We start from the raw sequence: 21563 nt of genomic DNA, 5'->3' as shown, positions 1-21563 counted from the left end.
TTCTCACCATCTCTATTCCAGTATGTGCAATTAATTATAATAGTTGCATGGTTGCCCTGATGAAGTTGGAGGATTAGAGAACTAGGGAAGGGTTTGCACCTCTTTTCTGCAGGCACAGTCTTCCCCTGAGCCTTGTGGCAGAAGAAGAGCAGGGAAATGGTATGCATAAAGAGAACTTGTTGGGTGGAGTAAGTGTGCTTTGGATAAATGGACAGGGCTTTGGGGGTGCAATCCCACATATATTAAGACAGAAAAAACTCCAGCAATTTCCAGCATGCCCAGCCAACATAGAGTTCTGGCATTTTTTTTCTGTCCAAACGTGCTTCTGATTGTGTTCTAAGAAGCCAAATTTGCTCCCATCCCCTTAGAATAACTCTCCCTAATGAAAGCTGAGCAAAACTTCTGCTGAACGGCATCCACGTTAATGATTAAAATGGCTACCCATAGAATTGCTTTAGTGAGCATGTTTTCTTTCGATTTGAAAGCAGCTTATCTGCAAAATGTATATTGTATAAAATGCCACCGTACAAGGTATTAAGCGAATTTGAGGGGGTAAGCTCTTTAGCAAGATTAATTCCCAGTCTTTTTAAAATGTACTGCTGGTTCTTAGTCACAGCTACCACCATAATTCTGATTCCTGGCATTTAAATAGCTCTTTGCATGGAGCAATGGGGAGGGGGATGGCAAAGCACACATATAATCTGTTCCATTTTGTAAGCAGGAGTGTCGCATGTTCATCAATGTGGACTAGTAGAATGCATTGGATGATTTACCCCTTTCACTTCTATAAAAGAAATACAAGGATCCCTTTGGAGGATCCATGGCCCTGGAATCTCATCTCCACCCTTCTCTCCGCTCTTTGACTTCCCGCACTCCAAATATTGTCCCAACCAGCAATTAGTCTCAGGAAAAACCTCATTTCGGCTGGTGGGAGAGGGACAGATTATTCTTCTTAGAGCTCGGATCATAGCATGCAGAAGGTTGCTGAAATTTGGTGACCTGATGCTAAGATGCTGGTTTTGGCCTTACTCAGCTCAGCAGTAAGTGTCTTTGCTGGTATGATCCCATCCGTACACGGACACTCATCAAGCAAGAGCTTACTTGGAGGCCAGCAACAAAGGGGAGGCCTTCTTAGTGGTAGCCCCCGATTATGGAGTATTTTTCCTATTGAAGCATCCCTGACGCAAGCACTGCCAGGTTAGGACTTTCCTCTGTTTGCAGACACTTGGAAGCATATGACGGTAGTTTCATGGTTCCTGGGATTTACCACAGATCTTTTAAAGTTGTTATAACTTTGTTCAGTTTTTTAAAAATTGCAACCTTACTGTGTGTTTAAGGTTTTAATCTCTTTAAACTGCTCAGAGAGCTTTAGCTATTAAGCGGTATAGAAATGAGATAAAAGAAATGAAATACCTCCAAGGACAAGTTGCCACCCCTAGCTAACAGGGTCCAAACTACACACAAAAGCAAAATGCAAGTGACTCGTCTATTCACCCTCACCCCTCCCCTTGCTCTGTGCCCTGCTTCTGTATCTCCCCATAATGCCTCTCGTGTTTTTGTTTATTTTGGGGCAGATGAATATCTTTGCAGACGATGCTGGCATTAGAGGCTGGTCTGTCGATTTGCCACAGGCTTAATTTCAATTTATAATAATAACAACAATGGTGATGATGATAGATAAAAATCAGGAGGGGTAGGAAGTTTGGCAGGAATCAAGGGAGGCACCTGTAGGCACAATATCAGCGTCCCCAGATAGAGGAGGTACTTTGGAATGGATGAAACTTGATTTTACACATACAAAGAGTCTTTTTTGTGTATCAGTCTCTAGCAGCACAAATAGAAAGACCTCATAACTTCTGAGAGCTGTTCTTGGCAGATTGTAGTTAATGCAAATAGCATATGGAGATCATCCTATCTACTGTTCCAATTCATATTATTCTTTCTGGCATCCCTTTATTATGAATAACACCCTTTCCCCAACTTGGTGCCCTGCAGAAGTGTTGGACCACATCTTCCATCATCCCCATCCAGCATGGCCTTTGGGAAAAGTTGGCATAAATGGAATATAACAGACACCTTTAATAATTGGAGCAGCAGTACTATAAAGTACACAATTCATCACCGTAATAAACTTCTCCACAGTGTTTATTATAACCACTAAAATGAGAAGTCATAAACAGAAGAGAAGGGCTCAGCTTTTCCATTACTTAATGCATATGGGTGGACGCCTGTCGCTTTATACACTGCAGACCTTGCCATGAAATGAAATGAAATCCTTTGTATTCATTCAGAACATCTGAGCAAGGGCCAAGAGGGAACGCAAGCAAAGCCAAGCAGAAAGCTCAGGCTTCGCTAGAAGCCTGAGATCCAATTTCAGTGGTAAAGAACCAGTCCCCACCAAACTGGGTAGCCATTCACCCATCTCCCCCGAAGTGGGTGGATTCCAGGCGAGGCATTTGTTCAGAGGCAAGACACTGACTTGGATGCATTCAAGATTAATCTTCCCCAACCTGGTACCCTGGGATGTTAGGGACTGCAGCTTTCACCAGTACCAGCACCATGCCAGTGGTCGGGGTGGATGTCCCTGCAAAAACCAGTGGTGGGGAACATGAGGAGTGTGTCCTGCTTGCAGCCTTTCCATTGGCATCTGGTTGGACCACTGTGAGAGGAGAATGCTTGATTAGCAAGGCCCGATCCAGCCTGGGGCTTCTTTTGCCCCTTCGGTGTGGAGTCAAGAGCATCCATCAGGCAGCAAGCTGAAGAAGGCTCTTCTAGAGGACTTCCAGACTCTTTCTGGTTTCTTCCTACAGTTTCAGAGCCTTTTTGGCAGCTGCAAAGAGCAATGTGTGAAGAATCCAGTTTGGGGTTGGGATTCTGTCAAATTTCCCCATACTCTGCCCACTTTCTTTCTGCCCAAAATGTCCTGGGGCCCAGTGCCCCTGGGGGCCTCCAGCAGGAGGCAAGTCCAAGGGGATCTGTGAAGCTGGCTTGCATGCAAGTGAAGTCCTGCTTCCATTCATGTGACTTTGCATACTTTGTGCAAAGTAGCCACTAGGAGTCCCGAGCATTTGTGGACTCGATCTCAGCTTGGCTCACTTCCTGGACAAGACCGAGTGTGGAAAAAAACTCTGCTGCATGCAAAGGGCCAGGTTCCAGCCCGATCTTCACGTTCGGAGATGCAAGGACAAGGACAAGACCCGGAATGACTTCAGGATTGTTCTTGAGTAGTAATATCCAATTTGGAACCTTTCCTGGATGTGTAATTCAAATAGCAACAAAACTACAATTGCAGTCTGAGCAATAAAAAGCACTAACAACTTCTGACAGTCTGTGCAGTTCCAGCACATCCCAGGCACGTGGATGAGTGAAGCAGGTGCTGACGAATTTGGTTGCCCTTGTCAGCAGCTCAAGACACATCTGCTCCCTCAGTATACAAGCGAGTCCCACAGGGCTTCCTCATTTCTTAAACACTTAAATATGCCACCAAATCAAGTTTAAAACAGCCAGTCAGCATGAACAGGCAAAGGCCTCTTTTCCCCCCATCCTATAGAAGTCTTGTCTTCGGCATCAAAAATCTGGGTTTTTGATCTCATGCATAGCTGTTGGCATCACAGCGACAAAGCTTGAGGATTAGAAGCATGGGAAAGTCCAGGTTCTGACTTCTGCTATGGCTAATATTCACAACCAAATTGGCATGACAGGTGGGGCAATATGAAGTCCTGTGCATGATACAGTTACTCCCATGTTTATATCCCACCCTTTCCTCCAAAAAGCCCATGGCAGCCCACCCAATTCTTCTCCTACTTTCTGCTCTATTCCAAGAAATGGGGCAACTTTGCTCAGGGTTATCAGGAAATCCTGAATGCATTCTAGGCCAGTGGACTTGTTTTAGATGTAATGCCAGATCATGGGCTAGAACCATTTGGAAAGAACCTCAAGGAACCTTGGGCTCTTAGAATCTTCCTCTCTAGTCTGGCCTTTTGTCTTGCTTCGTGGAAAGGCATAGCTTCATATCGTCCTCCAAACCAGTGTGGGCTATCCAGTTCCAATGTACTGAGGAAGGAGCCAAATGGCCAACTATTATTTTTCTTCACTGCCGGGAAGAAGGGAGGGAACTGCTGAGTGTGAAGAAAGGAGTGGATACATGGCTCCTTGAAGGACCAACTCAGAACCCTAAACTCTGATCTGGCACGGAATCAAGCTGCTGTGGACCCCAGACGTCATGCTCTTACGCCTCCGCTTTTCTGTGGTCATGGGAAGTCCACGCTCTTCCTCATTTTGGCTGCTGTGTTCATTTGTGAGGCACGTGGCTAATTCCCCCACCCCTGCACAGACTCCCCTTCCTTGACCCGGCTTCCATGTTCTGCAGTGCTGCAGAAAACAAACAAGCCCTAATTAAATAGACGGTGAGGGAGCAAACACGTGCTCCTCCCCCTTTGAAATTCACTTAAATCACCACCATGGCTACAGGAATCAAAATGGAGCTTGCTTCTGCTGCCCGGCAGCTAAAGCAAATTTACTGGGGAGCACACACCATTTTATTGTGGAGAAGGATAATGTCTTTTTCAAATGGAATAATAAACTAAGCATCTGTACATGCCTCGCTGGCTGCACTCTGACAGTAAAATGTAATTGGAAATAAGAAGAATGGGAGGGGGCTGCACCAGGGTACCCCGTGATGTTTCTGCCAGCCAGGTGCTGATGCTGTTGTGGCACCAGCCTCATCTGCCATGCTCACTGGTCGTTTGGGCCCTTTGGACTGTGGCGCTCTGGATTTTGGGCCCGACCTAAGCCTAACCCAAGCCCTTTGGCCTAGTCCAGTCCTAGCTGTGTCACTGGCTACCTGCAGGCTTGCTCGTTAACCAGCACAAAATAGTGTAGATGAACTACTGTGGACTGCCCTGCGAGCTGCAGTCATCGGGCAGTAAGGGAAGGAAAAGAAAAAGAAGAAGCAAGAAGTTTGTTTGGTATTTCTCACCCAAAACTCACTGTGGTGTCACTCTGCTGAACCCCTTTTGGTTGAACCCCTCCCCTGTGAGGAGCAAATCAACTTACAGAGAATGAAAATGAGCGAGGTCGGGTGCGGGTGGCATATTATTATATACAGATTCAACCAAGATCAGTAGAGGCTCCTCCCACTTTTAAAACCTCTGCTCAGGGAAGGATGGAACTTCTGGAATGGGGGGCATTGCTGCCCCCCATGTATGCCCTGGTTCTTATCTGAATGGTCACACTCTGCAATTAAAGTAACATGTAGTTCGACCCCCTAGAACATCCAAGAAACTACGGCGCATCTGTATACAGCCCGGGCTGCAGTGGAAGGAATAAAACAAACAGCTACATGGGCAGCTACGGACTAGAGAAGCAGGTTTCACACGCCCCAGATTCCAGCTTGATAGTTTTGTACAGACTGCACAGCAAGCTGCTGCCCCCGAGATCATTTGACAATGCTTTCCATGAAGTGCTTTCAGCAGTCACAAGGCAAACATACACGTGTTCACCTGCCATTAGTCATGCTCCAAAGAGAGGGCTGGCGAGGGCGCATGAAGTACCGGGTGCCGTGGGTAACAGGGCTGCCAGCCACAAACAAGCTCGGCCCCGTTGCAGGAGGAATTGTTTGGAAAGGTCGCGGTGCACTCATGTTTCAGGCTTCTGAGCTCCAGATGTCAATAATAAACCACCACGGGGGCTTGCATTAGCTCCCGTTGCAGCGATGAGATTCGCTGATGCCTTAATAGCACGCAGCCGTGAGGCTGGCAGCTTTTAGACTACGTACGTCTCATTCTTGTTGAGACGTTTCTTTCCCCAGCTCCCCTTTTACATGGAGGTGCTCCAGCAACAATTGCTTCTTCTGAATAACAGCATGAGCTTAACACCGAGAGAGAAGCGTGTGTGGGAGGTTAGGCAGACTTTTGATCAGCCATTTTGCCAGGCGCTGTGAACTTGGCCGCGCGTGCTTTCTTGTGGAGCTTGGTTTGCTTCCTTAGCTGGCCCTTTCCCTAGAGGAGAGTAGACAGAATCAGCAAGTGAGTTTCCCTCTTCAGGCTTGGTTCCCTGAGTGAAGAAGAAGGCCTCTGAACATGTCACCTATTTGAGGAGGAGCCCTCAAGCAGGGGTGCAGCTCCTCAGCCTGGAAGTCGGGTCAGGGCTTCTGGGGATAGCTAGGTGGCAATGCGCTGGAGCCTTTAGGAGACCATGGAATCATAGGATAGGAGAGCTTGAGGGGGCCATGAAGGCCATCAGGCCAAACCCCCTGCTGTTTCTGGTCCCCAGTTCACACCACCTCACTCAGATGGCTGCCCAGTTTCTTTCTGAATGTCTCCAGTGTGGGAGAGCCCACCCCTTCTCCAGGCAGCTGGTTCCACTGCCATATTGCTCTGAGAGTGAGGAAGCTTTCCCTGATGACCAGCCTGAATCTGGGTTGTCGCAACTTGAGTTGATTTTTTCTGTGTTCCATGCTCTGGTATCAGCAAGAAGAGATCTTGACCTTCCTCTTTGTGGTACTTACAGAGGTACTTATCGAGAGGGTTGGGGTTGGGGTTTGGGATCTTTCCCCACTGTATCGTAGGGCTCATGCACCCTGTGTCAAAACACATCCTGCGAACAAAACTGATGTCTTAACTGTGCCCCTGTCTGAGAGCATCACCTGATCTGTCCCTGTCTGAACTGGTGCTTGGAACCCAGGCTTCCTCCTGTTCTCTGGACTTTTGTCACATGGGCTGTGAAACTGGAGCTTCTTCTTTGCAACCTGCCTGTTTTCATTGGCCACTGGAGGCCCAGCCGTTGTGGACATGTCTTTCCAATCAGCTTCATATTGATGGTGGTGATAAGTGGCTCTTCTGCAGTAATCATGTTCTTGGGTCTTTTGGGGGTCTCCTGCTGATGAGGCAAGAGCGTCAGACACTTACTGGATGAAGTCCAAGCCCATGTGCTGCTTCTTGGGGAGTGGAGAGAGCTGGTGAAGCAGAACGAAGCTGGTAGGAAGCGGCAGTGCCTGGGAGAGGAGCCCTGGGGAAGGATTCCAGGGCTCAGGCCCCTGGCCTGTGTGGGGAGCTTGCTACTGTGTGGGTTATGTGAGTGTCACTAAAAAAAGAAGCAATGCATCATGCTCACACACCAAAAGGACATCCGTTTGCATAACATGTGCTTGCGCTGATTTATATGCGTGGATGACATTTAGGGAGGGGAATTACTGCGCTTTAAATCAAGGGTGGAGAACTTGTGTCCAGACTTTTTTGACCTACAACCCCATCAGCTGCTGTGATTGGAGAGGGAGAAGGAGAGCTGTAGCGAAAGCTTATGGAGGGCACAAGTTGCCCACCCCTGCTTGCAGCAGACATAAAATAACAGTGTTGCAGAATGGTTAGGGAGCAGCACAGAGATCCAGGTCCCAGTCCCCGCTTGGTCCTGAAACTCCCTGGGAAACTTTGGGCCAGTCACCTTTGTGAAGACAAAGTAGAGCTGGGTTTCTTGCAGGAAAATGGTGGAATCGAATCAGAATGAAACAAATCAAGCAAGCAAGCAAAGCCAACAAATCTCTAGATGAATTTCCCAAGCATGCCTTGCTTGGACGTTGCCGCCTTTCCTTGGGGCTGTTTTTTGGCCCTCCACGGCGGCAGACGAGAAGACAATATGCAAGTGAGGGACAGGCAATGTAGCCTAGTGGGTCGAGTGTTGGTCTGGGGCTCAGAAAATTGAGGTGTTGGTCCCCACGCAGCTGTGAAGCTCAGTGGGTGACTGCCAGCCTGCCTACCTCACAGGGTTGTCATGAGGATGAATGGAGAAGAGCAAGAAGGTCATGCAAGGTGCCTCAGGAGACCTGGAGGAGGAAAAGAGGCAGGATGTGAATGTAATCATCCTTGTCTGAGCTTTATTGACCATGTAGTATGTGTACTTATAAATGTATATATAAATAGATATACAACTTGATCATGGATGGAGACACAACAGACATCAGATCACGAGACTGGAAATGTTCTTATAAACCACTCACTGACTCTTGGCCTGCCCTACAGGGGTTTTGTGAGAACAGAACGAAGAGGAAGAAGAGGATTGTGCTTGCTGCCTTGAACCCCTTGGAGGCAAGGTCTTAGTTCAGGACTGCTCCTCTGCCAGACCTTTCCCGACTGCTTTGTGCTGCCCTGGCCAGCTGACTGTGAAGACTCTGATCTTCACTATTCTAACCAAAACTGCTTTCCTTTGTTTGTTTAAATGTTTTTACCGAGCTGTTTAGCATGCTCTCTTTAAATGTTTTAAGTGTGGACATGTTGTCCTTTCGGCTTTGATGTTACACTGCCCTTTGGCGTATAGTCAGGTGGTCTGCAATATCTCCTGTTGAAAACAGTCATTTAGCAAGGCTGCCATTTGGACTAGCAAGCGATACAGAACAAGACGTATTTTCTGAGTGCGTCTGCCGTTGTGATTGTTGTTAAATATAACTCATGTTTGTCCCCGTGCCTATTTTAAGATTCCAGAGTAAGAGCATTCAGTTGAACAAAGATTAACAGCATTTGGGCAACTCTATCAGGTGTAAGTTGCCATGGAATGGGGCAGCAGAAACTTTCTTAGGAAGGGGCATGTGTGTGTTTGTGCCTTAAGGTGTGGTCCTATGCACATTTAGACCCCCCCCCCCAAAAGAAGAAGAAGAAGAATAGAAGTCCTGCCAACTCCCAGCATTCTGATGCACTCCCATACTTGGGCTTGTAAGGACTTTTTCTGTCTAAATATGCATAGGATTGCACCTTTAAATGGTGAATAGCTAATCCCATGTGGAAACTAAATGCTGATTCCTTTAATAGGACTTAATACCAGCTTATTTTCTGTTTTTGCAGAGGTGGATAAATATTGTCATTATCTCATTTTGTGACAATATTATCCACTTCAGCAGGATAGAAAGGAAAGTGTTCATCTTGTATTCAGTTCGGCCCTCTGTGTGGAAATTACAGTAATTCTTTCAGGGGAAAACATATGCAAACAGTACTAATTGTATAGCCAGTTTTGCTTATGCTATTGCTAAAGTGTGGTCTAGCAAATCTTTTAAAAAGTTTTAATTTTGCTCAAGCAGGGCAGACTTTCTCTGTTCTTTATGCATGCTTCTTATTTCAATTAATTTTGTCATATGGCGCTAGGAAGCCTACTCTGGAAAGATCTTAATCAGCCACTTGGTTTTGTGTAGGTTCCCACACTGATGATGGACACCCAGTTTTCGGAATTCACCCCTGATATCACCCCCATCATGCTTGCCGCCCATACCAACAACTATGAAATCATCAAGCTGCTCGTTCAAAGACGGGTGACGATCCCGCGTCCCCACCAGATCAGGTGCAACTGCGTGGAGTGTGTCTCCAGCTCCGAAGTGGACAGCCTGAGACATTCCAGGTCAAGACTGAATATATACAAAGCTTTGGCCAGCCCTTCGCTGATTGCCTTGTCCAGCGAGGACCCGATCCTGACGGCCTTCCGGCTGGGCTGGGAACTGAAGGAGCTCAGCAAAGTGGAGAACGAGTTCAAGGCGGAATACGAGGAGCTCTCCCAGCAGTGCAAACGGTTCGCGAAGGACCTTCTGGACCAGGCACGGAGCTCCAGAGAACTGGAAATCATCTTGAACCACAGGGATGATCAGAGCGAGGAGTTAGATCCTCAAAAATGTCACGATTTGGCAAAGCTAAAGGTAGCAATAAAGTATCATCAGAAGGAGGTAAGAGCTGCTTTTCCATATGTTGGAGTGATGCTTTGTGCCTCCGTGGCCTTCCCTAGTGTGCTTCCCACCGGAAGTTTTGAATTATGCCTCTCAGCCATGTGTCAAGCTGGTTGCCGGTGACAGGCCCCACAGTTCAAAAGACCGGGAGGGAACCAGAGTGGGGAAGGCTGGGCTAGCACCTCCCACCAGGATGAATGGTTGGCTCACCTTACTCCAGGTCCACCCTGCTTGTGCTCATTCATAAGTCCGTTCCATTTCCACACCAGTCTGCAACTTTGAATTGAAAATTCTTGAGAACAGTCATGCCTACATGCCTATTTCACATGTTAGATTTCCTAAATGTATTTTAGATATGAAATATTCTATTTATATACTTCCAAGGCAGGCATATGGAAGAAAGTATTGAGGTGGAAGTTAGGGTCGAGATTAGGGTAAAGAGGCTCTTCTCCCAGACTGTGGCATATTTTTTAGTATTCCTCATGATCACATCCTGTTTATGAGCGCTCTTCCAAAAGCTGGCCTGCCCCTTCTCAGTGCCCTTGTTTCCCTGAAAAAGGGGCTGGTTTCCTGCCCCTTTCATTGCAGCGCTGAGAATTTCAGAGCCCCTTCTCAGAGTGCAGTGTCTGTGCTTCGCTCACAGTAAGCAGATGGCCAGGAGCAGGGAAGCGTACGTGCTCTCTCTCTTTTTTAAAAAAACCATTTTCCTCCAGCTCTCTCCCCACAGCTTCTCCAGCTTCCAGGAAAGTGCCTGGAGGACTTAGCCAGGATGTTCTCCCTCCGGACTTTCCAGCGGTTCTCCCTGCTGAGCACCTTGAAGCTGAAAGAGGCTTTTTTGCTTTTGCTGCATAGTTATTAAAAGCACTTTTGATCAGACGAAGAAGAGGGGGAGGAGGAATTCTGTGTGGTTTTCCAAGAAGCTCTGGCCACTGGGGAAGCTGCAATGCAGAATGGGGGGGGGGAATAGTAGAATAAAGGATACCCCCAACACCTCCTTATAGTAAAGTAAGCCCTGAGGCCCTGCATCCTGAGAAATGTCTCTGAATTCTGTTCCCTTCCCACAATTTTGGGGAACAGTTTATTTCTGCACTCCCTTATGAATGCTCAGGTCAACAATCGAAAAACTCAGCCCACTGCTAATTCATTTTAGGCTTTCCAGAGGTTACCAGGCTGGCCTTTGGGGGCAGAGGATGCTGACATAGTGTGGAACTTTGGTCTGATGCCGCAGACCTCGTCTCATGCTCCTGCAAAAAGATAGATAATTACCAGCCCCTGAGTTGCTAACTGGGTGGGATTTAGGGTTCCACAGAAAAGACAGCCATGGCCTGGGAAGGATTCGACCTATTTTAGCTTGCTGCACCCTAGATAATTCCTTGCTTGTGCAGACATTATAGGATGTTTATTCCCTCTCATTCTCTCTACTCCGTAAGCAATTATCTTGCTGCACAGGATCTCGACATACTTTCACATCTTTCAGTGGTACCCAATTTGCCTCAATTGTTTTGAACTCTAGTCAACTCTGCAAATGTGTGAGAACATTCCAGTGCACGTACAGAACGTGACCATATGGCGCTTTCTGGTCACACTTACAGTTTATTCATGTCTGTGCTACTGTGAAAACATAGAGCGATGTTTCCGATGCGCTCGCCTGGGCATAACTTCCTGATCTTTCAACATATGGGGTGTGCCCTGAGAATTGGGAGTTGTGGTATGTTTCGCTTCGGAGGTAAGGTGTGACGACACACAGATCAAGGGTTTAATGGGATGAGGCATGAGAAGGGCTGTGCATCCTTCTAACCTCCTATTTCCCACGGTGGCCAATGATGCATGTGGGACATCACATGGTACCTCATAGGTCAGATGATCAAGCTTGGAAATTCCTGGGAATTCATTCTGCATGTGCAGCCAACCTGATTCACATTTCCTAAATTATTGCATCTGGACCAGAATGCATTTATCCTTATATTCCACTTCTCTGAATGCTGAGAAACAGTTCTTGGCAGAAAAAAATGTACAAAGTAGAAATTTAAAACATATTTTAGGATAGAATCTGTGCTAAAAGGTCTATATTTTAGGATAATGTGCATATTTTAGAAAACAATGCATACAAATAAAGGTGCATTCTGTGAATGAGGGGAGTGGGGAGATATGAATGTGTCTGAATCATGTGTACTGTTTATTTATTTATTTTATTTATGCCGCCCCATTCGCCGAAGCCTTGAGGTGGCTCACAATCATAAATAAATAACATAATATAAAACAATATAATTTAGCAGTGTAACAGTAAAATTTAAGTCACCCTGGCCAAAAAATAAAATAAATAAATATTAACAATTAAAATAACGTTTGAATAAAAAGGTCTTCACCTGGCACCGAAAAACTATTAACGACGGCGCCAGGCGGACCTCTCTGTGGAGCGCATTCCATAGGTGGGGCGCCACTGCAGAGAAGGTCCTCCTCTGAGTACTTACCCTCCTAATATCCTTCACGGAGGGTTCCCGGAGAAGGGCCTCTCCCACAGATCTCAAGGGGCGGGCGGGCATATATGTACGTAAGCGCTCCTTCAGGTAACCAGGACCCAAGTCGTTGAGGGCTTTATAGGTCATCACCAACACCTTGAATTGGGCCCGGACTTCAATGGGAAGCCAGTGAAGCTGACGGAGGACTGGAGTCATGTGAACATAACGCCCAGTCCCCATCAGCAGCCTGGCAGCTCTATTTTGAACCAATTGAAGTATCTGGGCCGTCTTCAAGGGCAGCCCCACATAGAGCATGTTGCAGAAGTCAAGTCGGGAAGTCACCAACATGTGTGTCACTGTCGCCAGGTAGTCGTTCTCCAGGTAGGGGCGCAGCTGATGGATCAGCCAAAGCTGAAAGAAAGTGCTCCTTGCCACCACTGTCACCTGAGCTTCCAGTGAAAGCTCTGGGTCAAGGAGCACTCCCAAGCTGCGGACCTTGTCCCTAAGAGGGAGTGCAACCCCATTCAGGACTAGGTTAAATCCACCCTCTCCGAAGCCCGATCCACCAACCAACAGGACCTCCATCTTGTCTGGATTGAGCTTCAGTTTATTGGCCCTCATCCAGCCCATTACCTCGGCCAGGCACCGGTTCAGCACAGCCACTGTAGACGTTAAACAGCAAAGGAGACAAAATGGAAACCTGTGGAACTCCAGAGGGAAAGGAAATTCACAGATTATTGTAGAACTAGGCCAGAACCAAAAAGGATAATAGAATAATATAATTGCCAGGGATCTTGGACATCACCTAGTCCAATCCATGCTCAGATCTTGTACATCACCTAGTCCATCCCATGCTTGAAGCAGGCTCAGCACCGCAGTGTTCAGTGTTGAACTGATGGCCATCTAGCCTGGCTTAAGTGCCTCCAGCAAAGAAGAACCCATGCACTTCTCCGGCAGCTGGGCTCCCGCTGCTAGCTCTCACTACTAGGAAATTTCTCCTGATGGTTAGCCAAACTCTGCTTCCCTTCTGTGCCACCCACTGTTTCTACTCCTGTGCTCTGACGCAGCAGAGAACAGTTCTGTCACACCTGCTGCATGGGAACCTTCCAGGTATTTCAAGACTGTGACCGTGTCGCCTCCTAACCTTCTCTTCTCTAGGCCGAACATACCCAGCTCTCACCACCACGTCCCTACCCGGCCTTCTGAAATGGTGAATGAACCATGTGCAAACCTGATGTAGCAAGAGATGCCTGGATGATCTGGGATGGTTGGACGAGGTTGTTCAGTGGATGGAATGTGTACCGGTGGGAGTATCTGCTCCCAGGTGGAGACCCTTGATGTGCAGATAGGAGTCCTCCAAGTAGCAAGAGCATCTCTGTTTGCCCCTGCAGGGCATGCTGCTCTTGGTTTGACCAACCTCATGGCAGTAGAAGGAATTTTCAAAAAAGTGGAGAGCATTTTAATGCCTGGCTGAGAGCAATGACACCTCCTTGGCGTTCCATCAAGAATAACAAGGAGATTTGGAATATATATACAGAGTACAGAACCGGGGCTTTTATTGCTACATATTCCTTGCCCATCCTTCATGTGCCACTGGCATTTTTATGAGGGCTTTTTTATAACAGACTGAAGTGCCTCTTTGAAAATTTTCCAGGTTCCCTCACAGTTTCTTGGGGACGTTGCATAGCCAGCAGAGATGGCTTGCCTAACAGATTCAAAGCATCACAGAGCTTTCCATCCTGTTTGCTGGGAAGGTTGTCCATATAGCACTCGTAATCTCTCTCTTTTGGGGGGTTTAGGTCTACATAAATGCTTACAGGAAAAATGATAGCTCAGACCTTTTATCTTTAGAAATATCTCTTGAAGCTTTGCTGCTCTTCAGACAGAAGAACAATGTGGATTCACACAGAGACACAACAAAATTGAGACGAACGCAACAAAATCTGCCTAACAATCCCAGAAAATGTATTATTTGGATGCTGATGTTATTTGGACTCTTGCTTCCTCTCTCTTCTCCCCTTCCACCCAGCACACACAGGGAAGACCAAAAAAGAGCTACAATTCAAGATGCTTGCAGGTTTTTGCTGAGGAATATGAAGCCCAACCAGTGGATTTTGATCTGAAGGAACTAAAGAGCCAAGATTCCAACAGAACACCATGGCTGCCAGTCAGATTACTGAATGGCCCCAGAGTCTCCCCCCCCCCCCCAGTCTCTGGTGCATTCTTGCACCACTAAGGGAGCATAGATTCAGAGAAACAAGCGGAGGTGTGTGTATATAAATGCATGCATCACAGCCGAGGGTGGAAAACTCTTTTCTCCACTCACAGGCATGTCTATAACAGGGGTGCAGATGCTGAGGTGTGTGTGTGGGGGGGGGGGCAGCCTAGACTACTGGTTCCCCCGTCTGGCCCTTTGGAGTGCCTGAGATGGAACTAAGCTCCTCTTATCTCCAACGCACCTCCATGACCACTAATGATTTGGTGCCTTCCTTGCCTTTGTGCATCCCCAAATCCGCCACATTCTGAAAGGCTGAAATGCCTCCATTCCGGCTTATTTACTGACACTAAGAGCTGGGATGTGCTGGTGTTTGAATACTTTAGCCCAGCTGTTTTTGCTCTTGGCTGCTCCCACCCCTTGTATCTTCTCTCCCCAGTCCTGGAATGTAGCCCTAGGGCTGGAACATAAGCCTGGGCTGTAAGAGGTTCAGCATCCTAGATTAGAAACTGAATTCATTCTTCTGTTCTCTGAAATCCAAACGAGTGAAGTAGAACAGGCGAATGTAAGGGAAGCCACAAAGTGGCCCTTTCCATATATTTGGAATGAGCGATTGAGCCAGGGAGCGTAACTATTGGGAGAGATGAATGTGCCATCACTGCTGGAAGAACAATGGACGGAGCTAAAGAAAAGGATCCGTACTGTGTTTGAATGGCATTATTTTTATCCACACCAAGCATAAATGTATCGCAAACAATTATGTCCTTCCCATCTTCTAAATAATTCACCAGATGCCCTCAGTATATTTGAAATTCATGGTGTGCTTCCACTCAGCATAGCAAATTGCTTCCAGGGCCAGAAAGACTGAGAGTTTCATTTCGAATCTCAACACTTATAAACAATAGTCTACAGAAATCACCATAGGGCATGTACTAATGTTTCCTATTTAATTAACTTTTTGTCAGTTCTGTAAAAAAGGTAGCTTGCCTTCTAGGATATATAAGAACTTTAAAAGCATAAATATAAAGCAATTATAATGTGTGTACTCTTATTATATCTACATATAATTATAATTCATATATATGGTCTTATTTTTTATTCTGAAAATGATAAATTGCCATGCCACATCTGAGCTAAATGTTAACTAACCCCTTCCTAAAGTATGCTTAGATATTGCTCTAAATCACCCATATGGGGCTCAGGGCCCTTGTTAGGAATAGCATTTCATTTTCAAAAAGACAGGGATGGAAATGAAATGTTATTCCTAAGCAAGGAATATGCAGTTGGACCAAGTTTTCTCCTCTGGTTAATTTCCCTCAGTCCCATTGAAAATAGCAATACGATTAAGGGCACAATGTCACGTCCCACATGTCAGAAGCATGGAAGGCTTTGCACTTGGAGGCTTCTGTGCATCCAAAGTCCAGGACAAGGAATGGCAGGGGTATCTCTGCTGTTTCTGTGCCACACCCCATGCGTTTGTTCTAGACTCCTGTCTTCAGCCCTCTAGATGTCCCAGAGAAGCATCCCCTAAGACCCATGGATCACAGCAAGAACAGAGCACAACCAAATTGACCTGGTCCACTCCAAGAAGTATCAAAATACTTTTAGCATAGTTTGAGGGAAAATGCATTTAAAACTATGAAGTTAACTGTGCAAGTTTGGTGTGGGCTTTACAAAGAAACGCCTGAGAAATGTGGAAGTGGGATTACATCAAAGCATTGATCAACGGATGCCAAAGTGGCAAAGACTGGAGACAGAGATATCCATTCATTCTAGTCGCTTGTAGTTGTTGATGGATTTATCCTGTGTTATTTCACCCACTGTCTTTTTCAAGCCATGTGTCCTGGCCAATGGGGGATCACCCAGCTGAGCCCAGGGCTGCAGCAGTGTTGACCGAGGCTGGAGCGAGGTTCTGATCCTGAATCTGAGGCTAATGGGCAGGAACTGCTTCCCAAGCTTGAAGTACTCAGGGGCCAAGCACCCCCTGAGTTACCTTGCCTTCCCCTATGGCATAGGGAGGGTACCACGTGGGAGACTACAGGGAGGAAGTACACAGATTGCCTTCAGATCAAAAGGCTGGCCCTTTAAGGACTCGCACTCTTGAGGAAGCGGGAAGGACTTAGGAAGGATAAATGGGATGGAGGCACCAGCGAAGGCTTCGGTCTTTCCATGGTCTTTGTTGGAACAAGCGGTTGGCAGGAGCTTCCCATGGTTCTGAAACAGCTTCACACGGTGGCTACCAGCTGTCAATGGCTTAGAAAACCATCCAAATGACTAGTCATCACTGAAAGGGAATTCTTAACATAAACGAACCCCCTTATGCTGCCGGATCCTTGCTTGGATGGGCCCAGGAACTTCTAAAAGCAGACTGGCCACAGTTCTTCAGAGTTTCAAGCAGGACTGTTTCTAGCCCAAGCTGGACATTCTTGGGATCAAACCTTGTGCATGCAAAGGTAGCTTCATTGGTCTGTTCTGCAATTGCTGGTAATTCAGTCCACACATCAGTTCAACTGACTTGAGGATTGCCTTGATTATCACCAGAATGAAAGCATCCATTACCACCTCTTCAACATATATTCTTGATTTTTTCCATGTAGTTCAGGTTCCCTACTTAACTCATGATTTGGAAAAAGATCTGAGGTGCCTGAGGTGAATGGGAGGCTCCCTTGACCTTTGAGTTGGCAAGAATAGAGAAGCGGATTTCTTATTTTATTTTTTCAGTGGTCCAGTGAAGGCTGTAAATTTCTGAAAAAAGAAGTTATGCAAAAGTAAAATAGTGTTTGATTTATAAAATAGCATTTTGACACAGAAATATAAGCAGGCCACTAATGTTCTTCTCCCTGTATCCCATTCTATTAAATCAAATTTTTCAGGATGTAAAATCATATCCTTGCATGTGTTTTACAAGCACGAAATCTGCCAGTCCCAAGAGGATAAGCCGTTTCCGCTGAATAAATGGAAGTCAGAGATGGCCCAGTGAAAGGCACTGTTATACTGCAGCACTGGGCAAGTACCCTCTGACCTTTCCTATTTATAGTTCCTTTGGATTCAGAGAGATGTTCACCTTTACCTGTCAAAATGAGCACTTAGAGTTGGCTGCCCACAAAGGGCATGGATTGTTCTGCGATTCATCCGGAACACCATTGCAGATAACCCTTTTGTGAGCATTGAGTGTGTGAATCACACTCAGACAATGTAGCCACCCAGTTTCCTTCTCATTAATTCTGTCTTGGTGAAAACCCTTTTGGACAAGCAAGGCATTTTCTTATGGGCCACATCCCGATGCCGAATTAGGGATGCTCTGAAAGCCCTTGGTTTTCTCTCTCGATTTTAACGTTCGAGTTCCTTCATCCTGTTTTTGCAGTGACACAAATGACTTGGGTGTCCACCATTCCTCCTTATTCGAGATTCCATTGAGATGCCCTCAACTGGCCACAGTTTTCATTTTCCTCTGCTAGCTTCTGCACGTTAGTTTCCTCTTCTACGTTATCAAGGAAGAGCCTGGTCCCTGAACCCCATACATTGATAAACTTGCAGTCAGATTACTGTGATGTGCTTTAGGGGAGCTCCCCTGTGCTTGGCCCAGAAGCTGCAAGATGTGTTGACCAGGATGTGGAGTAGGGCAGAGCATGTATCGCACCGATGTTGGAGCACTGCTCTGGCTACCTGATAGCATCTGAGCCATGGTCAAGGTTTTGCTGCTGACCTATAAAGACCTGAAGCACCCGAGATCAGATCGTCTGCCAGATCATCTTCCCTCACTAAGATCGACAGAGGAGGGCTCGCTGGCTGTGTTGGGACCTGCCGAATGCCATCTGAGAACAGGACTTCTCAGTGGTGGACTCCCATTCTACAGACTGTCTTCCCACCAGCATGCTGGGGGCCCAACTGTGCCTCTTTTAGCTACCCGTGAAAGACACCTCCTTTCCCAAGCCCTCCCAATTGGCTCTTTTGGTACGTCTAATTGTTTTAGTTTTGGTCTGAAATATCTGAAATGCTTGAATGGATTAGTTTTTGTATTTGCTTTGATGTATTTTAATTTTTGATTTGGTCAGCCCCTTACAGATTTTCCCTTTTTTCCCCTCCCCCCCTTTTTTTGGTGGCTAGAGTAAGAATAAAAATTGAATCAGTCTCTTTCTGATCAGTGTCACAAATACGCATTTTCACCTAGATATTCCTTTCATCCCAACTCCACTTTGCTCTCGAACTTTACAACAAACAAAATTTTCATGCACATTTGCATTCAAATGTGCTTTAAATAAGTTTTTTTTTTCTAAAAATACACATTTTCCCACTATTTGGACGTGTGCTTAGAGCTCAGTTCTGTGTTGGAGTGTTAATGCAACGGCTAGTGGATAGCTAATTTCCAATCAACACATTATTCTGGGAGGACAGTTTATACTAGAATTCCTAAACATTCCTCAAGCACTCATAATTGCTAACATACACAGGGGTGCACTAAAAAAAGGGGGGGGAATAGCCAAAAAAGGGGGATCTTGATTAGCTCATTTGCCTGCCTGATCGTAGGCCTGTGCTCTGTTGCTAGGTTGCATCCATAGTTTTGGATACATTGATAAAGTAACTGTGGGAGGTTTTCCCCTCGCTGTGCAATGTACACATGCAATCAAGATTTTGTCTTGTTATGCAGGGGATCTTATTTATTGGTTTCACAATAAAATGTGGATATGATTTGGTACTTGGAACACTTGTGGACCTCACACCTGCTTAGGCTGTTCCTCATGCTAACCGTTAAGACCATCCGAGGCTGCTCTGTGCTGAATCAGATGATGGAGCAGCTTAGCCCTGTGCAGTTGTGCTGATTGGCCTGGTTCTCCAGGGTCTGGGCAGGATTCTTTGCAGCCCTGCCTGGAGATGCTGGTGGAGACATTCTGCATGCAAAGGTGGTGCTCCATCCTTGAACCATGGCCTTTCAGTCACAGGGCCGACTCCGTCGGAGAGGCAACAAGAGCGCATTTCTACCCACCGCAGCTATTTTCAGCCTGGATTTCAAACCAGGAGAACATTCTCCTTCACTCCCAATAGAATTCCTTTCTTCAAGTATTGTCTCTAGTTTGTGTCGCTTTTTGCGACACCTCCAAGGTCATTGGTTTCAGTCTCTGCATTCAAGGCAAGAACTGCTCAGCCTAAATTGTCCCTGGCTGATCATTGTGTTACACATGCACACACACACACACACACACACACACACTTTGACAAAGGATGTTTTACATCTTTCCATAGCCTAAATGTTCTTACCAGCCTGATGTGGCTGCTGATACAACATAAATTTATATCCCTCCCTCCCTCCCTCCCTCCCTCCCTTCCTTCCTTCCTTCCTTCCTTCCTTCCTGAGAACATTTGTTCTTTGGGACAGTGCTTGGAGCATTTCAGAAAAATTGCTATGAACCTCACGGAGTCTTTGCTCCATCAGCTCAGAATATCTATGCTTCTTCAATATATCTCAGTGTATCATGGACTCTAAGCCTTTTTGTTCTCCTCTGAATGCAAGCAGCTTTTCCACAATCCCAGGATAAAGTAAATTAGCATCCAGAAGCCGTTTTCAAACCAGGTGCTGGAGTGCACTATGTCGTTGCAGCAAAACCCTTAAGCACTGGCCCTGTCCTCTTGGCTCCAGCTCTTTCTTCCAACCACCGGTCACGTCCCCACTCCTGCGCTGCACGTGCATTACACGTGGGATTAATGGTGCCTCGTCCTTCAACCGGATATCCATAAACATTGAAGCTGCAAGCAAGCAAACTCATTGCTCAGCAAACAGGACTGGCTCCTCACTTGAAGAGTAAAATGCTCTTCTGGAGTTGGCTTCTACCTTTTCGGGTAACTGTTGGCTTCCCAGGCAGCTGCACTTTGCATCATCACTGAAAGCCACCATTGAAATTTCCCAGAATTCTCCTGATGTAACATCACTCCAGGGCATTGTAGGAAAATTAAAAGGTTGGCTCGCAGATCCAACCTCTTCCGAAATGGGGTGTCCTGGTCTGGCTTCATCCCTGGGGGCTTGGAAGGTGTCCAAGGATGCCACAGCTGCCGTGAAGCCTGTTAGGAACCAGAAAATACTTCTTTAAAATATCTGCTTTAGAATGATCTGTGTTATAGGAGCACGGCAGTGACAATACTTTTATCTGGACAAAATCTGACAGTGATTTAAAAATGGCACAGAGGCATGACATCTCCTAGCTTTTCTCTTTAGGAAAAGGGTGAGCCAAGGAGAGTGGTTCATCAGAACCCGCCAGGGATTTTGGTCAGAAGAACCATTATGATTTCTGTCCACAGTGGCAGAGTTCTTATTGTTTTGTCATAATCCCCCGCCCCCAGTTCTTTTCCTGCTGTACTTCTGCAAAGGCTCCTTCGTTTATTGCCTGGCTATGATTCATCCAGTCCCAAAATGAGATAGCAGGTTTCCCAGGCATGGGGGCCTCCATGGACTGTTCTCAGAGACATGCAAACCTTCTGTGTGCCATCCATTACCAAAAATAGGCTGATCTCAATATGACTGCTGATGCTGGGGAGGGAACAGAAGAAAAGGACAGAGGTCCCCTCCTCCCACACTGTCATACACCATCCTTTCAAAATTAGGTGCCCCACAGAAGGTCTGGCAAAAGCAGCTAGTACGGATGGGCAGGCAGTCCCATCCTCCCCAACCCATGTCTATCCCAGCATGCTGCCGCTCTCCCTTCCAACTTGCCAGCCAGTGGGAGGCCTGGTGGAACGACATTCTCAGGCATTTGGCTCCCCATGCCTAGGCCTGCCTCTAGCTTCACTCAGAATGGGTGCCACAGGCTCTGCCTTCCCTTTGGACTGTGGCAAATTCCCACAGCTAGAGCCGCTTTTCAGTCTCTAAGCTTAGACTGAAACCCAGAGGTGACATGCCCACCCACTTCAACTAGCAGTGCAGAATGAAGTGCCTCACATGTCACCCTCTCGTAAGGTCCCACCGCTTTTGTGATTCAAACCTGGGATTCTCTATCTCAGACTTTTCACCAAAGCAGAAAGCACGTCCCTGTTCTAACATTCAAATGTAAGACATACGTAATTATGCCATTCTTGTTGGTGGAAGGAAAAGACAAGGACCGCCGCCAGAACAGCAGAGAGATGCTTCAGATCTTGGTCTGGTTTTGTTTTTGTTTAACTCTGATTCATACAGCAAATTTAAAACCAGTGTCAGCCGGAATGT

General features: G+C 46.5%; 1 protein-coding gene across 1 annotated transcript in view; it reads left to right on the top strand.

Moving 5' to 3' along the window:
- Positions 1-21563, top strand: part of TRPC5 (transient receptor potential cation channel subfamily C member 5) — a 61099-nt gene that overhangs the window by 5212 nt on the left and 34324 nt on the right. Inside the window, exon 2 of the mRNA XM_044427410.1 lies at positions 9176-9697. Coding sequence (XP_044283345.1) covers positions 9176-9697 — 522 coding nt within the window. The remainder of the gene's footprint in view (positions 1-9175; positions 9698-21563) is intronic.

This window comes from Varanus komodoensis, unplaced genomic scaffold (genome assembly GCF_004798865.1).
Source record: "Varanus komodoensis strain SLA01 unplaced genomic scaffold, ASM479886v1 scaffold18_3, whole genome shotgun sequence".
NCBI lineage: Eukaryota > Metazoa > Chordata > Lepidosauria > Squamata > Varanidae > Varanus > Varanus komodoensis.
Note: the sequence above shows the minus strand (reverse complement) of the source record. Positions and strands in the feature narration are given on the sequence as shown.